Source organism: Balaenoptera musculus, chromosome 2 (assembly GCF_009873245.2).
Source record: "Balaenoptera musculus isolate JJ_BM4_2016_0621 chromosome 2, mBalMus1.pri.v3, whole genome shotgun sequence".
In the NCBI taxonomy this organism is placed as follows: domain Eukaryota; kingdom Metazoa; phylum Chordata; class Mammalia; order Artiodactyla; family Balaenopteridae; genus Balaenoptera; species Balaenoptera musculus.
Window position 1 is genome coordinate 75,608,874 of NC_045786.1, and position 18,833 is coordinate 75,627,706.

The 18,833-nt window shown below is 39.9% G+C and overlaps 1 protein-coding gene across 1 annotated transcript in view; it reads right to left on the reverse strand.

Annotated features, from left to right (window-relative positions):
* The window catches only part of AQP9 (aquaporin 9), a 38,245-nt gene extending 20,619 nt beyond the window's left edge, over positions 1-17,626 (reverse strand). Inside the window, exon 1 of the mRNA XM_036844178.1 lies at positions 17,176-17,626. Coding sequence (XP_036700073.1) covers positions 17,176-17,274 — 99 coding nt within the window. The 5' untranslated portion in view covers positions 17,275-17,626. The remainder of the gene's footprint in view (positions 1-17,175) is intronic.
* Between the last annotated feature and the right edge of the window lie 1,207 nt (positions 17,627-18,833).

Below are 18,833 nucleotides of genomic sequence, written 5' to 3' on the forward strand. Positions count from 1 at the left end.
TCTTGGCTACCCATAGTCAATCATTCCCAAATCTTTGGAGTCTTCTTCTGTGGCCTCTGACAAGTGTCCCCACTTCCAGTGTCTCCCTACTCAGTGACCATGCCAGATGAAGCACAACATACATACTCTCCCACCCCCATTGCTCAGGAATTGCCAGCATAAGGAATCGCCCCTTAACCTGATACTCAGGGACTTGCCTCACAATCCCCAGCTACTTTCTGCCCAGGGTTCTTCAGCATAAGTCTCTGCATCAGCCAGTCACTTTGAGTCCTTTGAACTCATGACACTCATTTCCACCTCTGCACACCCGCTCATGCTATACCTTCCAGCAGAATATCTTTTCTGCATTTTTCCCAATCAAAACCGATCTATTCTTAACACTGAGCTAAAATGCTACCTTTTCCCTAGGGCTTTCTCTGGCAACTGAAACCCTCAAAGTTCTCTTCTGCTTATTTTGCCATGTCTTTACAATGTCATTTCATTTCACCTTGCCTTGTGGCACCCCACCAAGGCTGTAATGTTCACAAGGGCACTCATGCTTCTTTGTATTCCATGCTCAAACAATACTTATGAAAAAAATTAAAATATCTGAACAAGCAGGAAAAAATCCTGCATAAAATGCCTTTTCAAGAGAAAAAGTTAATTTGAGGGTAAGATGTAAAAAGTGGGAGGTGTAATTTCTAAGACATACCACTTGGGACTGATGGGTAGTTCCCAACTGAGCCATGAGCCCTATGACAGGCTGATTAATGGACACAGTGAAATGCTGGAGATGAGGAGAGAGAAAAATGAGTCCACAGATTTTATTTCATTTGAGCCTTCTCAAATCCCCTTTGCATATACTACCTCCTTTAAAGTGAAAGCCAAGATGTTCTGAGCACAGAACACAGTGCAAAACAGGCACTCAAAATATTTGTTCAGTGAGTGTGTAAAAACTGAGCCCTTTCAGAAAAGCAGTTAGCGAAGGTTAGGGATTACTTAGCAAATGCATGCACCCTGGAGCCAGGGATCACCTGGGAACCTTCTAATTATCGCAAGAGGTCTGTGATTCCCTGTGCACATCAACGTTATCCAAAGAAGGAAAAAATTAACATGTCTTGTATCTACCTTTCTGTTTCAGTATTTTCAGAATTAATGGATACTAAAAGAACAGTTTCTATCCTATAAAGCTCCTGAAAAAATTTTAAAGTCGAAAGGAGCTCCTTGGGAAACGTTGTCATAGACTTTGGAATAAAGGTTGTATGAAATGTTGACTATCTTTACTCATCTGTTTAGGGTAATGTGAGTAAAGTAATACAAATACCAGCTACCATCTATTTGGTGTGTGCTTTGTGCCAACTTCCACGCTAAGTGCTTTACCTGTATTACTTCATCATTATCCCATTAACTTGTGATCACCCTGAAGGGGAAGTATTATTATCTCCATTTTATGGATGAGGAAATTGAGGCTGGGAAAGGCCAAGCAATTTTCCCAATGTTACATAGTAAAAATAAAGGAGACAGAACCAGGATTTGATCCCAGGTCTTAGTCAGAGGACTGTGCTCCTAACCATGACATATTGGACAGAGCAAGAGGTCATCAGAACCAACCAGTGCCCCCAAGAATTCATGGAAGTTTTCAGGGAGGACACTGGGTTTTCCACAGAAAGTGAGATGGGGCACCATTTTTCCTATCTGCGTACTGAGAGTAAAGGCTGTCTGGGAATGTTGAAGGCTTTGGAGAGCCCAGGCAGCAACCATCTGTTACCATCCACCCAGTATAAAAGGCCTCCCTGTAGACCAGATACAGTCTGAGGAAAAAAGACTGAGGTTGAAGCTCATTTGGAAGCCTCCTTGTAGACCCTGCTCTTTGTGCCAGGACAAGTGGCTTTTCTGCTGACAACATATGTGATCACTCTAGTTCAGAAAAATACCCAACACTTGTACTTTTTCTCTAAAGCTTCCCATGACCTAGAGAAAAATTCTTTTCAGCCCCATTTCCCTTCCTTTCTCAGAGATCAAAGAGACATGTTGGTGATTAAGTGCAACTTTTTAGTTTATGCAAAACTTTTTTTATGGATTTCTACTTGCTTGATTTCTAGCTCCCCTTGCAGAGACAACTTCCACTAGATGACCAAGTGCTCACCGGGGAAAACTAGACCTGAAGGCAGAGTTAAACCTTTTCCTCTCTTGTTCTCTTTTGCTCGTTTTCTTTCCTCATAGTGTCTCCCAATCTTGTAGTCATCAGCAGAAATCACACTCCCCCTATGCTGACAAAACCTGCCTACTCCTGGGAGTCAGTGGGCTGAGAGAATGGTGGGGTAGGCCTTTTCTACACTTACAAACCACACCCACGAGCCATGTGGATTTCCTGTGGAGCTGGCCAAAATTTAGGGCACTTATTTAGCATTCAACCTATTCACAACATCAAGACTCAAGAAGTCAACCAATTCCACCTCTCCCTCTCCGCCCCAAGTGCCCCGTTAGTACATTTTACTGAAAAAGAGCCAAAGAACTAACTCAGGTGGCCATTCTAAACTGCTCCAGTACCTCCAAAGCACACCTGGCTAGTGTTTATTTACTATTGTTCTTTTAAAAATGTATCTAGGAAGCCAATATCCTCCTTTAATCCAGTAATGTCAGTTTGGGTCATGTTTGCTATGTGCCATGTGGGCAGCAACAATGTGACCCAAGACATGAACCATGTATGACTATTTACCTTATGTTGCTGCAGGTCTTCTTGGAAATAGGTAAGGAATATATTTTGAATGAAAAGTATTCTTCAGTAGATAATTTGTCATTAAATGATGTAAATATTCATAAAACAGAAGTCAGCATTAAAAGGTCATATCTGTGGCAACACTTACATTTTAAATAAACTGAGTTGTATTATGTTTAGGTGGGTGAGTGTATATGTATACACACACACACCCACCCACATATATATATAGATATAGATATGTTATAAATAATCTCATTTAGTCCCAATAATAACCTAAGGGGGAAGAAAACTCTGCTGTTTTCATCTAAAGAAAACTTAGGTCAAAGAAATTAAGTAATTTGCCTGAGGACTATAGCTAGTGAGAAGATCATTTTGAACCTAAAATTAACATTTCCATCCAAAGTTCATGTTCCTTCACTTACATAAACAGCCCTCAAGTGTACCTGAGCCAAATAAGTCGTTTGTCCAGATTTGTACTTCAGAAGCCTGTCTTTCAAAAAATCAAATTGTGGAAAATGAAGATCTCCAAATCTACAAATACCTCTCACTGGGACTTGGCATTCACTTTTCTTCTTCCATTCCTCCCTGTTCAGGTACATAAAAAAATTCTAAGTGCCATGCACAGTGCCCAGTGTCACAGGGATGCAAAAAACCAGACACAGGGCCTCCAAAGTTCACAGACCAGTAGGAGAGATAGGAGCTGGGAACTGGTAAGAATCACAAGAAGAGTATGAAGTGATTCCCTGTCGTTTTATGTTATAATCCTGTTATTCGTGAATGGTTTAAGTATTTACGCCTAGGGAAAGTGTGCATGGGGATGTGATTTTATAATTCAGCCTTACTAACTAGATGATGGAAATTTTGACATTTAAGTCTCCCCAAATTCTTGAATTACTTGATTAATACCCAAAATTATTGAGCCACCTGACAATACTATTAAATCCAAGATATATTAATATATCACATGAGTGTATAACAGATTGGCCTCATGAGGAACTTGACTACGATAATATAAGATGAAGATTTATCTTCTGATATTGCCAGAAATAAAATTGTTTTCACCCTATTGCCTCAACTAATTTTACCAGGGGGTAGGATGGGAAAAGGAAAGGACCACAATCTTGCATGTAGACTTAGGTTTCTAATAGCCAGGCCTCCTGTAAACAAATGATATCGGACAGTAGCCCTCACAATCTCTCCATTTGCGCTTTTCTGGTGAAAATATTTTGTCTTTGTAGAATGTGGTTAAGGACACCTTCAGGGCAGAGTCACAGACTGGTGGTCCATGGCTAAAGACAGCCTATGAGTAGGATTGACTCAAAGATGTGTTTTGTTTTGCCCACGTGGTGATTTTTTCTAATTTTAGAAATTGTTACCAGTATTTAAAAATAGAAAAATTGGACTTCCCTGGTGGTGCAGTGGGTAAGAATCCGCCTGCCAATGGAGGGGATATGGGTTTGAGCCCTGGTCCGGGAAGATCCCACATGCCGCGGAGCAACTAAGCCCGTGCACCACAACTACTGAGCCTGCACCCCAGAGCCCACGAGTCACAACTACTGAAGCCCGCGTGCCTAGAGCCCGTGCTCCACAACAAGAGAAGCCACCGCAATGAGAAGCTTGCGCACCACAACAAAGAGTAGTCCCTGCTCACCACAACTAGAGAAAGCCCGCGCGCAGCAGCGAAGACCCAACACAGCCAAAAATAAATAAATAAATTTACTAAAAAAATAGAAAAATTACACATAGAACTCTGGATTACTGACCATTCTCGAAAAACTGGAATATCTGATAAAGCCTTACCCCATTCCTGCTTAGCCACAGTGGAGACGGTCTGGGTGGCAGATGCCCCCCCGAGACATGGCATACACTGTCCACTTCCTCCCTAACTCCACCATGCCCATGTCACTCAGATATCTTACCTGACTGGTCTCAATAAGCTTTGGGGCTACTGAGTACCATCTTAAGTCCTAGAAAGTGAAACCCATTTAGATCTTGGGGCCAGTGACTTCCTGGCCCCACAGATACCATGGGTATAACCTACCTGGGCTGAGACGCAGGACAGCCTCCCAGTTCCTGGAGGAAGGATTGTTGGCTACCTTCAAATGAAGGAATAACTATGGGCAAAGCTTTATCTAGGGAGGTAGTAACAGGGAGACCGAAAATACAGTCCTATTCTTGAGAAGAAAGTCATTTTGGGGCCTGCCACAGGCTCTCCTCTCCCTGTAAGTGTTGTGTCTTTTGTAACTGGAGAGGAAGAACAAATCCCAACCTCAGTACACTGGTCTCTGCAAACCTTGTCCCTCCGGCCCGTGCTGTAGGTATGTGTTACCAGAAGTCCCACCTCCTACTCCATCTGTCTATATATACCTATTTAGTTTATGTAACTGTGTCCATTGGAACATGTAATGATAATAGTAACAACAAGAACAACAATAACAGATACTACTTATTGAGTATAATAGCATACATTAGCCCATTAACCCTCACAAAGACCCTATGAGTCAGGTCCTCTTAACTGTCTCCTCTTTACATATCAGGAAACAAAGCTTAGAGAGGTTAAGAGGTCAAGAGAATTCCTCACATACACACAGGCAGTAAGTGATAAAGCCCAGGTTTGATTGCACATAATTTTGGCCGCTGGGTGGATGAATGAGCAAACATTTACAGCCTGTATACCGTGGGCCAAGCATGCTCACTTCTATTACTTCCATTATTCCTCCCAACACTTAATCCTCATTTAAAAAGTGAAAGACTGGATGGCTTAACAAAAAATCCTATAGCTAATAAGTGGCAGAATCTGAATCGGGAGCCAGGTTCTCTGATTCCCAGTCCTGTGTTTCTCCTGAGACAACTTCTGCTACCTTGGTGGGGCTACTTGGTTTCTTTATTAGGACAGAATGCCTCTTCAGGCATGGCTTTCCAGTCAGTTAGTTTTCCAACTGGAAAATGAAACTTTCTCAATCATAACAAAAATGGTCACAAAGAACCAAGACTGAAATCTGGACATTCCAGTTAAAAATAAAGTATTGGGTGGCATGTAGCCTGAGATAATATCAGAATGCGATCAGTCAACTCTCAAGAACCAGCTGTACTTCAAAAGAGATGATGTTAAGGCAGGTTCATCAAAAGAGAGGAATCTGAGATTTGAGAAACAGGTGAATGGGCAAATGGCCAATTTTATAGGTCTCCAAATAGAAAAGAGTACCAAGAACCAACACTGACCTCAGCAATGAGAGATGACTAAACTCCACTCTTTCCACTAGGCTGAAAAGAAGAGTGCTCTCCTTTTCTGATCTACACCAGGCATTCACTCCTCCCTCAGCTCATCCCAAATAATGCTAGCTTGGACAAGAGCTTGATCACGATCCCAGGGCCAGAATAAGAAACTATAATTATTGATTAAGGTGTGTGTGTTCATATCAGGATAACCATGGGGCTGAGTGTGCTGGGTGTGGATGGGGGGTTGCTGAGGGCAATTCTCTCTTTATTCAGAGTGGCCCAACAAAGTCAAGTATACCTCGGGTCACTCTCAATCGGGAAGATCACTGAAGATGGAGGAGTTTTGGGCACTAATTTGTTTCTTAGGTTCATTCCAGGGCTTGCAGTTCCCAAAGTGTGTTCCACAGTTTATCAGTTCTGTGAGGTGCTCCTCAAAAAAAGTGGCTTGTGGTCAAGTAAGTCTGGGGACAGCTGTATATTCTAGTCCCCTCTTAGAAATTTACAGTGAAGATTAAAGGCCTGATAACTCCTACAGTTAAGAAAACTACTTAGCTTGGTTTAACCCAGTGTTTCCAAAGCATATCTGGGAAGGACAGCATATTTTCTTTCATGTAGTTCTTGTCTGCACTTCACAGAACTAGTGTTCTTCAGAACACAGTTTGAGCATCTCCCTAAATCACTTGGAAGGGATAAATTCTGCTGAGTGACCTCTTTTGTGGGGAGCAGAGAGGTGAAGAAAATATACATGAACATTAAAAAATTTTCAGTTACAAAGGGTATATGATAAAATATAAGAATTCATGGGACTTCCCTGGCGGTCCAGTGGGTAAGACTCCATGCTCCCAATGCAGGGCACCCGGGTTGGATCCCTGGTCCGGGAACTAGATCCCACATGCATGCCGCAACTAAAAGTTCGCATGCCGCAACTAAGAGTACACATGCCACAACTAAAAATCCCACATGCCGCAACTAAAGATCCTGCATGCTGCAACAAAGATCCCACGTGCCGCAACTAAGACACAGCACAGCCAAAATAAATAAGTAAATATTAAAAAAACAAGAATCCGTGTCCTTCCCACCCCAGATTTCATATTTTATCCTCTGTAGGTAACTAATATCAATACTTTCTGGTGTATTCTGTTAAACGTGTGTATATGTGTGTGTGTTTATACAAATGGGAGTTTTTATACATAACATTTTCTGCCTGCTTTTTCACTTTAAAAGCTTAGCGAGTCTTTCTATATCAGCATTTAAAGGTTGGCCCCATTATCTTTAATGGCTGCGTAAGAGTCCATTGCAGCAATGCACCCCAATTTCTTTAACCAATTACCTGTTGATAGGTTTTGAGGGGAGGTTTCCTGCTAAGAAAGTTTTACACAGAGTCTAAGCCATGTGGGCCAATTCTAGGATGAGAGGGACTAAGCCCTTGGGTCCTTTTTGGTCTTCGCTGACCATCCCAGACCTGTACCTTAGAGCATATCAGCCAATCTTTCAAGATGGCTGAGGGGGGGGCGGTGCATATTTTGCTGGCATATTTTCTTTTAAAGCATTTGCTTTGCTTTGCAGGGTCAGTGAACGTAGCAGTCCTACCTCAGATGTGAAATAAGGTGCCCACTAGATGCATGGAGTCACTGCTGGGCTCTTTCAGCATCTTGATATGTTCTGTGGGTTGTCTCACTTCTGTGAGGCTTCCCTTCCTCGGAGGCCTCACTTTTTGCCATATCTACATCACAAGGCTGATGAGTAAGGAGGAGCCAGCTTCTGCTTTCATCCCATGTTCTCCTTTCTTGTCAACTAATGAGAACATGTTGCAGAAAACTTGGTCATTAAAGAAAAACTAAGCGACTCCACTTCTGGAAAGTACAAAACAAAAATACTTCCCCTTTGAAAGTAATGAAAATAGCAAGTTTTCTGGGTCAAAATTAAAACTCAGGGATCACAAGCACAGTTTTGTTTGGCAGAATCAAATTTGGCTTTATGAGTCTGCAGCCCTTAGATCAGTGACTCAGAACAGACTTTTGTCCCCAGGTTCTTTGGAACTCTGAAATTTCCCAAGTTAGTCTGGCCCTTCATGTTCACTGACGATAAGGGGAAGCCCGCAGGAAAAATCCTTCCTTCAACCAATACTGACTCAGGGTCTCAGGACTTGAAGAGGATCAGCCTCATTTAGAGAAAGCATGGGGTTTCCTAGTCACTCATGGTCACACATCCCATGTGGGAGAAAGGGAGCAGAGAGCTGTTCTTTAGAGTGAGTGCTCTTTACCACCACACCCACATTCTTCAGTCTTCTTTTTTGTCAGTTTTCCACCTCACAGTCATCATTTCTGGTTGGTGATATACCTGGACACCCTAGCAAAAGCAAATGCAAACCTGTTCTGGAAGAGCAACTCCACAGTTCAGGCCGTACAGATTTCCCACACTGAATAATAAACCTTCCTGAAAAGCTTACAATACAAATTTACAAAACACTAAAGGAAATGATCCTTTGTGAATGAGACAGTGGATAAAATAAGCAGGATGATTAGCAACTCCAAAACTTGAGATGATGGAAGTAAAATATCATAAAATACTGTAAATATGTTAGGCTTTAGTAAGTTAAGCAGATTAAAAATAAACCCATAAGGAGGGAAAAGAAAAGCAATTAAGTACAAGAACCAAATAGAACTTCTAGAAATGAAAACATATTAATGAAACTGAAGACTTAATGAATGTATTAAACAGAAGACTAGATATAACTGAATAGGAAATTAGTGAATCAGAAGACAGATTTGAGAACACTGCAGAAAATTCATCATAGAGAGGTTGAGATAGATTTATGAAAGAATGGTTAAGAGACATATAGAAAAAAGTGAGAGGGTCAAGCATATATACAAATATAATAGGAATTCTAAAAGGAGAAAATAGTCTGGAGGAGAGGAAAGGTGATAAGCTGAGAATTTTCTAGAATTGGTGAAAATTGCAAATCTTTACATTGAAGATGAACAATGAATCCTGAGCACTACAAAGATTCATTCCTAGTCATAGTGAAGTTTCAGGGAAAAAAAAGAAACTTGTAATAGTAGGCAGAGAAATGCAGGTTATTAAGGACAAAAATTAGACCAGTAACAGACTTGTCAATAGCAATAATAAAGACATTGGGATGACACCTGCAAAATGATAAACAAAACCAATCATCAACCTAAAATTTATCAACTAATTTATCATTGAACCTTGAGAATGAAATAAAGACATAGGCAAACAAAGACTGAGAAAGTTTATCCCTCACACACCCTTCCTGAAAAATTTCCTTAAGAAAGTTTATTTAATTGCACCTGAAAGAAAGTAATGAATGGATGCAGTAATGATTAGCAAGTAAACCGGTAAATGACAGTAAATTTAAATAAGTATTCACTCCTAAAAACACTAACATTAAGAAAAATGAGAGTAGAATATTGATAACAATGGCATAAGATGGAGTGGTTGATTACAATGAGGCTTTTAAAAAGTTTTTGTGTTGTTCAGAAGGAAAGAGATATAAATTCACTTTAAAGTTTGTGAATGCAATATTACATTTTTTTTTAATGTAAGGATAAGTACTTAAAGAATAGTGTAAGCAGAGGAGAAAAGGGAGAAACAAAGAAAGCTGATCAACTCAATGGGAGAATACAAGAAAGGTCAAAGCAGAAACTACTAAGTGGAAAACAAAGAAACCACATTAAAAATTAAAGAAAGGGCATCACCACAGGTACAGAAGAGATTTTTAAAAGCTGTAAGCAAATACTATGAAAAATCTTCTCAGAATTACTGCTTTCACTATATTAATTTTGAAAGTATTAACAATTTTGAAAAACTACATTTGAAAACAGAAATGAAGTACAGTTCCCTAGGAAAAAAATAAATTGCCAAAATGGAATTAAGAATAGAAAATCTAAATGAGACATAGCTTTAGAGAAACCGTCTCTCACACATCTCTCTCTCTTTTTCTCTCTGTTTCTCCCTTTTTCAGTTCACATGCTAAGTAATCTTTAAGAAACATAATCCTCATTTTATACAAAATGTTCCAGAAAACATAAAAAGAGGGAAAAATTCCAAAACATTTCATGAAGCTAATATAACCTTGGTAATAAGACTAGACAAGGGCAATATAATAAATGAAATTATAGTCCAGATCCTTAGTAAGACACTGCAAACTAAATGCTGCATGAGTAGGTGAGAATTAATCTCAGGAATGTAATGATGATTTAACCCAAAAATATTTATCAATGTAATTTTCTTTATCAACAGATAAGAAAAGAAGCCCTTGTGCTTATTTTAATAGATGTAGAAAGGTATTTTTTAAAAAATTCAACAATCTTTCCTAATGAGAGTTTTAGTAAATGAGGAACAGACAGGACTTTCCTTTCTCAAATCAAGAATGTCTACCAAAAACCTACAGAAACTATCATGTTTCATGGTAAAATACCAGAAGCAGATTTTTGAAAGTTGGGAATAGAAGAAGAATGCCGCAATTATAGCTTCTAATAACATTGAACAAGAGGTTTTAACCACTATAATAAGATAAGAAGAAATTAACAATTTAAGGACTAAAAAGAAAGAAAATAAAAACTCTCATATTCTCAGAAAAAGTATTATCTGTGTCAGCACAGTCCAATAGTGCATTTTTCAATGAGAGAAAAGTTCTACATCTGTGTTGTCCAATATGGTAGTCAGTAGTCATATATGGCTCTTGAGCACATGAAGTGGAACTAGGAAGACTGAGGAACTAAATTTTTAATTTTATTTAAGATTAATTTTAAGTAGACACATATGGCTAGTGGCACTCAAATTTGATGGCCTTGATCTATACAGAATAGCCAAGATAATATATAAACTTATTTGAATTAATAAGAGAATTACCAAGTTTGCTGAATGTAAAATCAATATACAAAAATCAATATTGTTCTTAAACCCTAGTAATAACCAATTAGAAAATATAATTTTTAAAAGGTACTATTCACAATAGTGATAATAACCATAAAGTAGCTAAGAATATATCAAACAAAAATATATATGACTAATACCAAGTAAATTATAAAACTCTGGAAAGAAATATAAAAGCAGACCTATGAATGAGGAACTATTCATGGGTGAGAAGATTCAATATTTTAAAATGTCAGTTCTATCCAGAATACTATAAATTCAATGCAATTCCAGTCAATTAATCTTTTATTTGAGATTAATTTCCAGAGGAGAAAAATCTTAAGGTTCAGTAAACATGAAAAGATCAACTGCACTAGGAATTCATTAAAACTGCTAGTGAACTTCTATTTCCTACATAATCAAATGGGCAAAAATATAGAAGTTGGATCGTATCAAGGGTTGGTGAATGTATGGAGATGGGGACTCTTATGTTGCTGCCTGTAGTATAAATTTGAAACCACTTTGGAGAGCAATGTTACAATGCACATAAAGGTGAAGATAGACATGTCCTAAGCCACAAAACTCACTTCTAAGGATGTACTCAAGAGGAACTCATGTACCGGGAGACCTGTACAGGATGATCATAACAGCAGGGTTGGTAATTGCAGCACATTGCAAACAACATAACAGTTCACAAGGCGAATGGATATATACACCTGCCGTACTACACAACAGTTAAAATGAATTACCTACATCTACATGTCCCCAAGTAGATTAATCTCAAAAAACGTCTTTGACATTTGTATACCTTCAAATTGTAGAAGGTATACAAGTTATGAAGCCACGCATGTAAGTTTGTAAAACATCCGAAACAGTAGCATAGATTGTCATGGGCGGCAGTAATAAAAGTTCAAAAGCATGCACAAGAATGAAGAGAAACCAGAGAGGTTTGATTCTAAATCCAGCTCCACCACACATTTGCCTGTGGGCAAGATGTTCCATCATACCAAGCCTTAATTTCCTCACCTGTAAAATAAGAACAATTTCCTTATCTCACTAGATTTTTCCAAGATTAAATTGAGTGTTAATGCTCTTCACCATCTTTTGTCCTCATCACATAACTGTATTTGGAGTGAGAGAACCTTCCGCTTCAGGCCCCTCTACGCTCCATTGAAGGCACAGGGCAAGAACCCACATAAGAGCTCGTGTTTGGTTCTTTCACAGTTCAGATTTAGAACCTTGGACTTTCTTAATGTGACAGAACACCCAGATGCAGAAGTACAGATCCATGAAAGGCAGAGTACTGGACATAAATCATAAGTAAATAAAAGAAGCAGGTAGGGTTGGCCATGAATGTTCTCTCTGATGTCCTGCTGTGGTAGAAAGAGCATTTGACAGAATTCTGTGAGCAAGCGTGTGGGTCTCTGTTTCCTCAGCTGAAAGATGCAGGGGCCAGACGACAGAGACTACTTCATCCCAGTGTGTGAGGGCCCGAGGACAGAGCATCCCTCCAAGGCTCTGGCAGACAAGCCATCCGAGACCAGCAGAGGCTTCTGGCCTATCATCAGTCAGCAAACCTACAGCTCCAGCTCCGTGGGACCCTCAGTCATGGACGTCCCAGGCTTGGAGTGGGGCACAGCTTTGCAAAGCCATAAGCTAGAACCAAGCAGATAGAAGACAGATAGAGGGCAGGGGGCTGTCAAGACAGAAAGTGAGAGAGAAGAGTTACCAAGTCTCTTGAGGGCCACTTCCCTTTAGGTCCTTTGCTCTGAGTCACAGACTGGTCTCATGGAGTATCTAGAAAATAGAGAAGTATTAAGGGAAAAACACAGTGCTTTCCATGGCCAACGTGTTCATTAGAGCCATGAAGAGATGGCTGAACCACCTCAGAATCCTGGTGTTACAGGAGGTTTGCACGTGTTTGTAGGTGGTGAAGAGGTCCAAAAACTTCATGCTAATAGATCTTCTGTAAAATTTTCCTGTCATAATTGTGTCTGTTCTATATAATAATCTTCTGACACTCTACTGTCTAATGTATTTTAGGCTATAAAATTAGTAAAGTTCTCTTGGACTTTCACATGAAATGAGTTAATTTTCATTAAATACTGGTATATTAGGAATGACTGAACTCAAGATATCAAGCCTAGCTCTTGTGTTCATGGGCTAGGTGACCTTGGGTGAACCTCTTGATTGTGTTACATCTGTTTTCCCATCTGCCGATTCAGAGTTGATCACCTCTCTCTCTCTCTCTCTCTCTCTCTCTCTCTCTATATATATATATATATATCCAAGGAGAGTTATATAAGTAAGCAACAGTCCAGATGAAAAAACACTCTATCTCTCTTAGAGGAAAAGCACAGTGGAAACCCAAGGCCATGTACGTGCCTGAGGCATGACAACTGGGCTCCATATTGACTCCTAGGACACATGACTGCATCAGCCCGTGCCTCAGCTTCCCCATCAATGAGATGGGCCAAGGACATTCACCTCACTCGTATCTCATAGTTGTCCTACCAGTCTCTGGGAACTCCAGATAAATAATGTAGTAGACCAGAACTGTCTTGAATTACACCCTGCAAAGCAGACTTATTTTAAGAACTGGCTAATTTTAAGAACTCTAAATGCTAACCATATATTCTTTTCTTTTTCTTTAACATCTTTATTGGAGTATAATTGCTTTACAATGTTGTGTTAGTTTCTGCTGTATAACAAAGTGAATCAGCTATACATATACATATATCCCCATATCCCCTCCCTCTTGAATCTCCCTCCCACCCTCCCTATCCCACCCCTCTAGGTGGTCACAAAGCACCGAGCTGATCTCCCTGTGCTATGTGGCTGCTTCCCACTAGCTCTCTATTTTACATGTGGTAGTGTATATTTGTCAGCACTACTCTCTCACTTCGTCCCAGCTTACCCTATATTCTTTTGTTTCAAAAGCTCCCTAATATGGAATAGACCTATTCCAAGATCTGAGGACACTTTGTAACAATCATTTTAAAGCCCCAGAATTTCTACAGCCAGCATATCTGAAAACCGTTCCAGAAACAGAGTGACGAACTTGGTGACTCTGTCAAAGAGAAAAGTTTGGTCATAAAGTCATGAAGGCAGGATCACATGTGGGAAACATGGTGGGGTCTGAAATTTCTCCATCCATCTCATTTCCTCCCTCCCTCCTGCAATGCCCACTCCCCTCTGCCCTCCATATCCTGTGTCCCAGGCCTCTGCCCTTTCTATTTCTCTTCAGGGCACAGATCAAAGGTATTACTTTTAGCAAAAGTACTTGCATTATTTCATTCTTAGATATGCCAAAAGATAGGTTGTCTAATGTACAAGCTTGATGGGGTGAGAAAAAAAATGTAGGATCTTTCACAATACACAAGTAGATGCTACCTACTCATAAGTCCAGACCTGGAAGGATGCCCTTCCACCACAAGAGGAAATATGGCTGCTTGCTGGGCTGTTCACCTCAGCATCCTCAATAGGATGAGCTCTGTATCAAAGAATCCTGAGGGCTTCCCTGGTGGCGCAGTGGTTGAGAATCTGCCTGCCAATGCAGGGGACACGGGTTCGAGCCCTGGTCTGGGAAGATCCCACATGCCGCGGAGCAGCTGGGCCCGTGAGCCACAATTACTGAGCCTGCGCGTCTGGAGCCTGTGCTCCGCAACAAGAGAGGCCGCGATAGTGAGAGGCCTGCGCACCGCGATGAAGAGTGGCCCCCGCTTGCCGCAACTGGAGAAAGCCCTCGCACAGAAACGAAGACCCAACACAGCCATAAATAAATAAATAAATAAAATTAAAAAAAAAAAAAAAGAATCCTGAAATGTTTGGAGAGAGAAGAGGGTACACAAAAAAGCGACGGGTGAACATAGCTCCTTCGAAAAATGATGAGAGATCTTGGGAAGTTCAGCCCCTAAAAGGAATTATTTAATTCAACACACATTGACGGGGTCCCATATATGTATGGGCAGAGTTCCGTAGTCCGTGCTAGGGAAAGGCATGGGCACGATGCCCAGGAGGGGACAAAGCAGCTGTTTTTAAATACTACAAAGACGCTCAAGTAAAAGCAGAAGGATCGAGGGGTAAGGGAGCTAGCATGTAATGAGCATCCTATGTTAGGAATTTTACATGTAGTGGATATTTAATCTGCAACTTGAAACCCGCACACCATGGGCCCACGTGCAGGGGGCTGAGAAGTGTGTTTTCTGCCTTCACCTCAAACCCTCCACCTGAGTTGAGTAGTCTTTTCTGCTTAGGGGCACAACTAATGGTCTGGTCTCATCAGGTGCTCATCAATTAAACTCCCATGCCCATAGTACTAACTCAAGGCTCCAATCTGTGGAAATATTAAAGCAGAGTCTGATTTACTATCTATCTATCAAGGACATTGCCAAAGGAATTCCAGCAATGGGTGGAAGTACGTGGAAAGCGTAGCCTCTAGAATTAGAAAGAATCCCAGTTCACTGCTTTCCCAGTTTTGGCCAGTTACTTCATCTGTTTGAGCCCTCACTTCTCCAGCTGTTTATGGGTGATAATAAAGTCTTCGTAATGCAGCTACCATAAGGATTAAACAAATGTAGGTAAAGAAGCTAACAAATGGTAGGTACTTAACACATACTCCCTACCTTTGCAGCTCAACGCTTCTAAACCTCTTCTGTGATGGGGAAGATGCATTGCAAACTTTCTCCCTGGCACTAGCAAAGGCATAAAGGCCTACCTATCCCAATGTCTAAAAGGCCAAATTAGAGCTAGTTTTTTAGCTTATGACTTAATTATTGTTGTTTTTAGTTGTAGTCTACAGAGAATTTTTCATGGACTTGCTCTTTCCTTAGTGCTACCAGTAGCCCTTATTAGTCATTTATACCACAGTGTGAATGAGCTTGAGATGCTTCCCTTAAGAGCAGTTTTCGAGAAGAGGGAGGCAAATGGCATCAGACTCCCAGTGTCTGGGGGAAAACTAATTTTACATATGAAAGACCAGTGAGTCCTGCATATACTCTGTCATCTTTTCAATGCTCCCTTTGCTCCATGCCCTGTCAACATGCAAAGCTTTTTACTAGAGAAAGTAAGGCAAAATGCACATTTTCTAATAAAGCAGAAAAAATTACTTTGAATTACCTTTGAGAAAAACCATGTAGATTTATTAAAAATTAAATTTTTAATTTATATGTACATTAAAAATTGTGTTTTTGCAGAAGTTTCTTGTTTACACATCCCCACAAGCCTCAACAAAATTGAAGATTATACTCACCATGAAAGATTTCATCAGGGTTTGTTTTAGAACAGTATAAATAGAAATCAAACCTTACAGGAAATTATTGGCTTTAGCCAGAAGATACAAAGTTTAACTTTTCAGCATACAGTATTAAGATATTATTTCTTTAGCTCCCACCTTGAATAGTAGGGGAAGACACAATACTATTTGCATGAGTAGAATAGTGAATGGCTAAAAGCCACTTTCCTTTACTTAGGATGGGATCATGAAATAGGTTCTTGTTAAGAAATAGGGTTTTAACTTTTTTGGTTACAAAATACATAGATGTTTAGTTCACTTCCTCTTCTGTATTGTTTGCAGAGCACTTAGAATTGTAACTGAATTTGCCTCACTTCTCCGTACCACAGGTCACCTTGAGGACGGAAGTTAGGCCCGGGGCAGCAACCACTCTCCCCTTTGGGACCAAATTGTCAAGTAACATGACCCCAGGGTTTCTGTCTCCCTGAGGGCGATTTTCCAGTAAAGAGTGACGAGAATCAGAAGAATCTTGGACTTTTATTTTCTCTCTCTTTTCCTTCCAATGCCCTTCTCCCCCACACTACCCCCGCCTAACAAGTCACCATAGATGAGAGGTGAGGATGGTCAAGAGGGAATGTAGGAAATTGTCCATAACACCTTGAAAATACTTGAACAAATCAGGTACAAAGAGGTTTTCAGAGACCAGAAAACGTATTGCTCTCTCTTATTTTACACTAGTTCCATTTTTTGAATTCACATTTGTTTCTCAGTATTGGCTTAGTCTTCTAAAGTATTATGTATTTACCCAATGCAAAGAACTTAAAAAAAAAATTAGGTATAATTAGCATATAACAATTTATTAGTTTCAGGTGTACAACATACTAATTCAATATTTGTTTATATAATGAAATGAACACCACAATAAGTCTAGTTAATATCCATCACCAAACATAGTTACACATTTTTTTATCTTGTGATGAGAACTTTTAAGATATACTCTCTTAGCAATTTTCATATATGTAATATGATATTATTAACTGTAGTCACCATGCTGTACATTACCAAAGAACTTTTAATGTACAAAGTTTATGGACAAAAATAACTTTTTGTTATTTTTTTATAACAGAAATCAGAAAATACTCACAATCATTATAAATGTGCCCAAGAACTCGGAGAGCATTTCTTTAGCTAAGCTGCTCTTCAAGACCAGTCTCTGCTTCAAGCTTTTTTTCTTTTGTTCCATCTCAGGCTGTATCTTGGGGCTTCTACAAGGACCACTCTTTTCACCAATACCTGCTTCTTCTGGTCCCTACTTCACTGGCACATGGAAGTTTTAACAACTGCTCACAGATTCCTGGAGATGCCTGATTAGATAATATGGCTGTACAAATCCAGTCCCAATTAGAGCCTGTGGCTTAATCCTCTTCTGGTGAAATTGTCATTCCCTGTTTGCTGCTGTTTATTTGAAATGGCGTATTAGAACCTGAAATCCTGAAAACAGTCCTTTTTGTACCTGATGGATTAATCATTACCTTTATTATCAAGGTATTTTTTTCTCTGTTGGGTTTTTTTTCAAGAGATGAGAAGAGAGATGTTTTGGTTGCGTTGCCAAACCACAGTGATGGGCTCCAGTCCAGGAGAGATTTACATGTTGCACAATTGCAAGCTTCTGACTTTTTTTTCCTATTCAGAATTGGTTGGTTGAGGTGTAGTTTGGAATTGTCAGATCAGGTATATACACATCTAATGTAAACATTCTTTTCTGAAGGAGCTTTCATGCAAATTGGAGAACAAGAAGAAAAATAAGACGTGTTGTTCAACAAGATTAATCACTCTTTTTTTCTTCCAGTAACATTTCAGTGATTTAATTACACCTCCCTGAGGGTGTTAAGAACCACTGCATTCCTTCTAGAGATGAAGAAATTAACGTACAGAGAGACCATTCCAAGTCTCACATGGCAAGTGTGTAGGACAGGATGGGATCTCCTCCTCGGTTACTATAGCTGGGGTTCATCTACTGAGGATAGCTTGGGATCAAGAATCAGAAAGATGGAGAAGCCAACTTCTTAAGAAGCATTCTAGTTTGAAAACCAAGTTACTCTCCTTCATTTACCATGAAATATTTAAGCAAAATACATAGCAAGTAAACAATAGTAACTTGAAAGTCTATACTGCTTGGAGATCACTAAGCCAGAAGGAGATCAATCTGAGTATATGTCACCCCAATTAAACAAGAAAGGGAGTAAAGATGCCTAAACAAGGCTCCTAGATTGTATCTTTTAAGTTTGATGAATTAACATCCTTACAGGCAACAAACTGTGTTCAGGACTAGCTTCTCATCATGTCAAATATTCAAGCCTTGTTTTTCAAAACTAGTTTGTGAGAAGAAGTAGAATCCAGCAGTTGTTTCTGAATACCAAGGCAGTCCCATGAAATTAGTACCCTTGCTGTGTGCTTCCTCCCAGTCCTCCCACAGAAAAGCCTGCTCTGTTTCAGACCCTCCCCTATCTTTGCAGGAGGCCCACAGTCATTCCCATTTGAGGCAGCAGGCTGGAAGAGGGGCCTGGAAAAAACAGCTGTAGAGATTTCAAGGACAGAAGATGTACCTAGTCTGTAGGTGAAATCAAGAGTTAAGGCCTAAAGAGATTATAACTTGCCTGAGGGCATGCCATTGCAGAGCCAAAACAGGAATGAGCATTTTGACTGTAACTCCTGGTTAAGTTATGGATACCATCCCACTACTGGGCATATACCCTGAGGAAACCATAATTCAGAAGGAGTCATGTACCACAAAGTTCATTG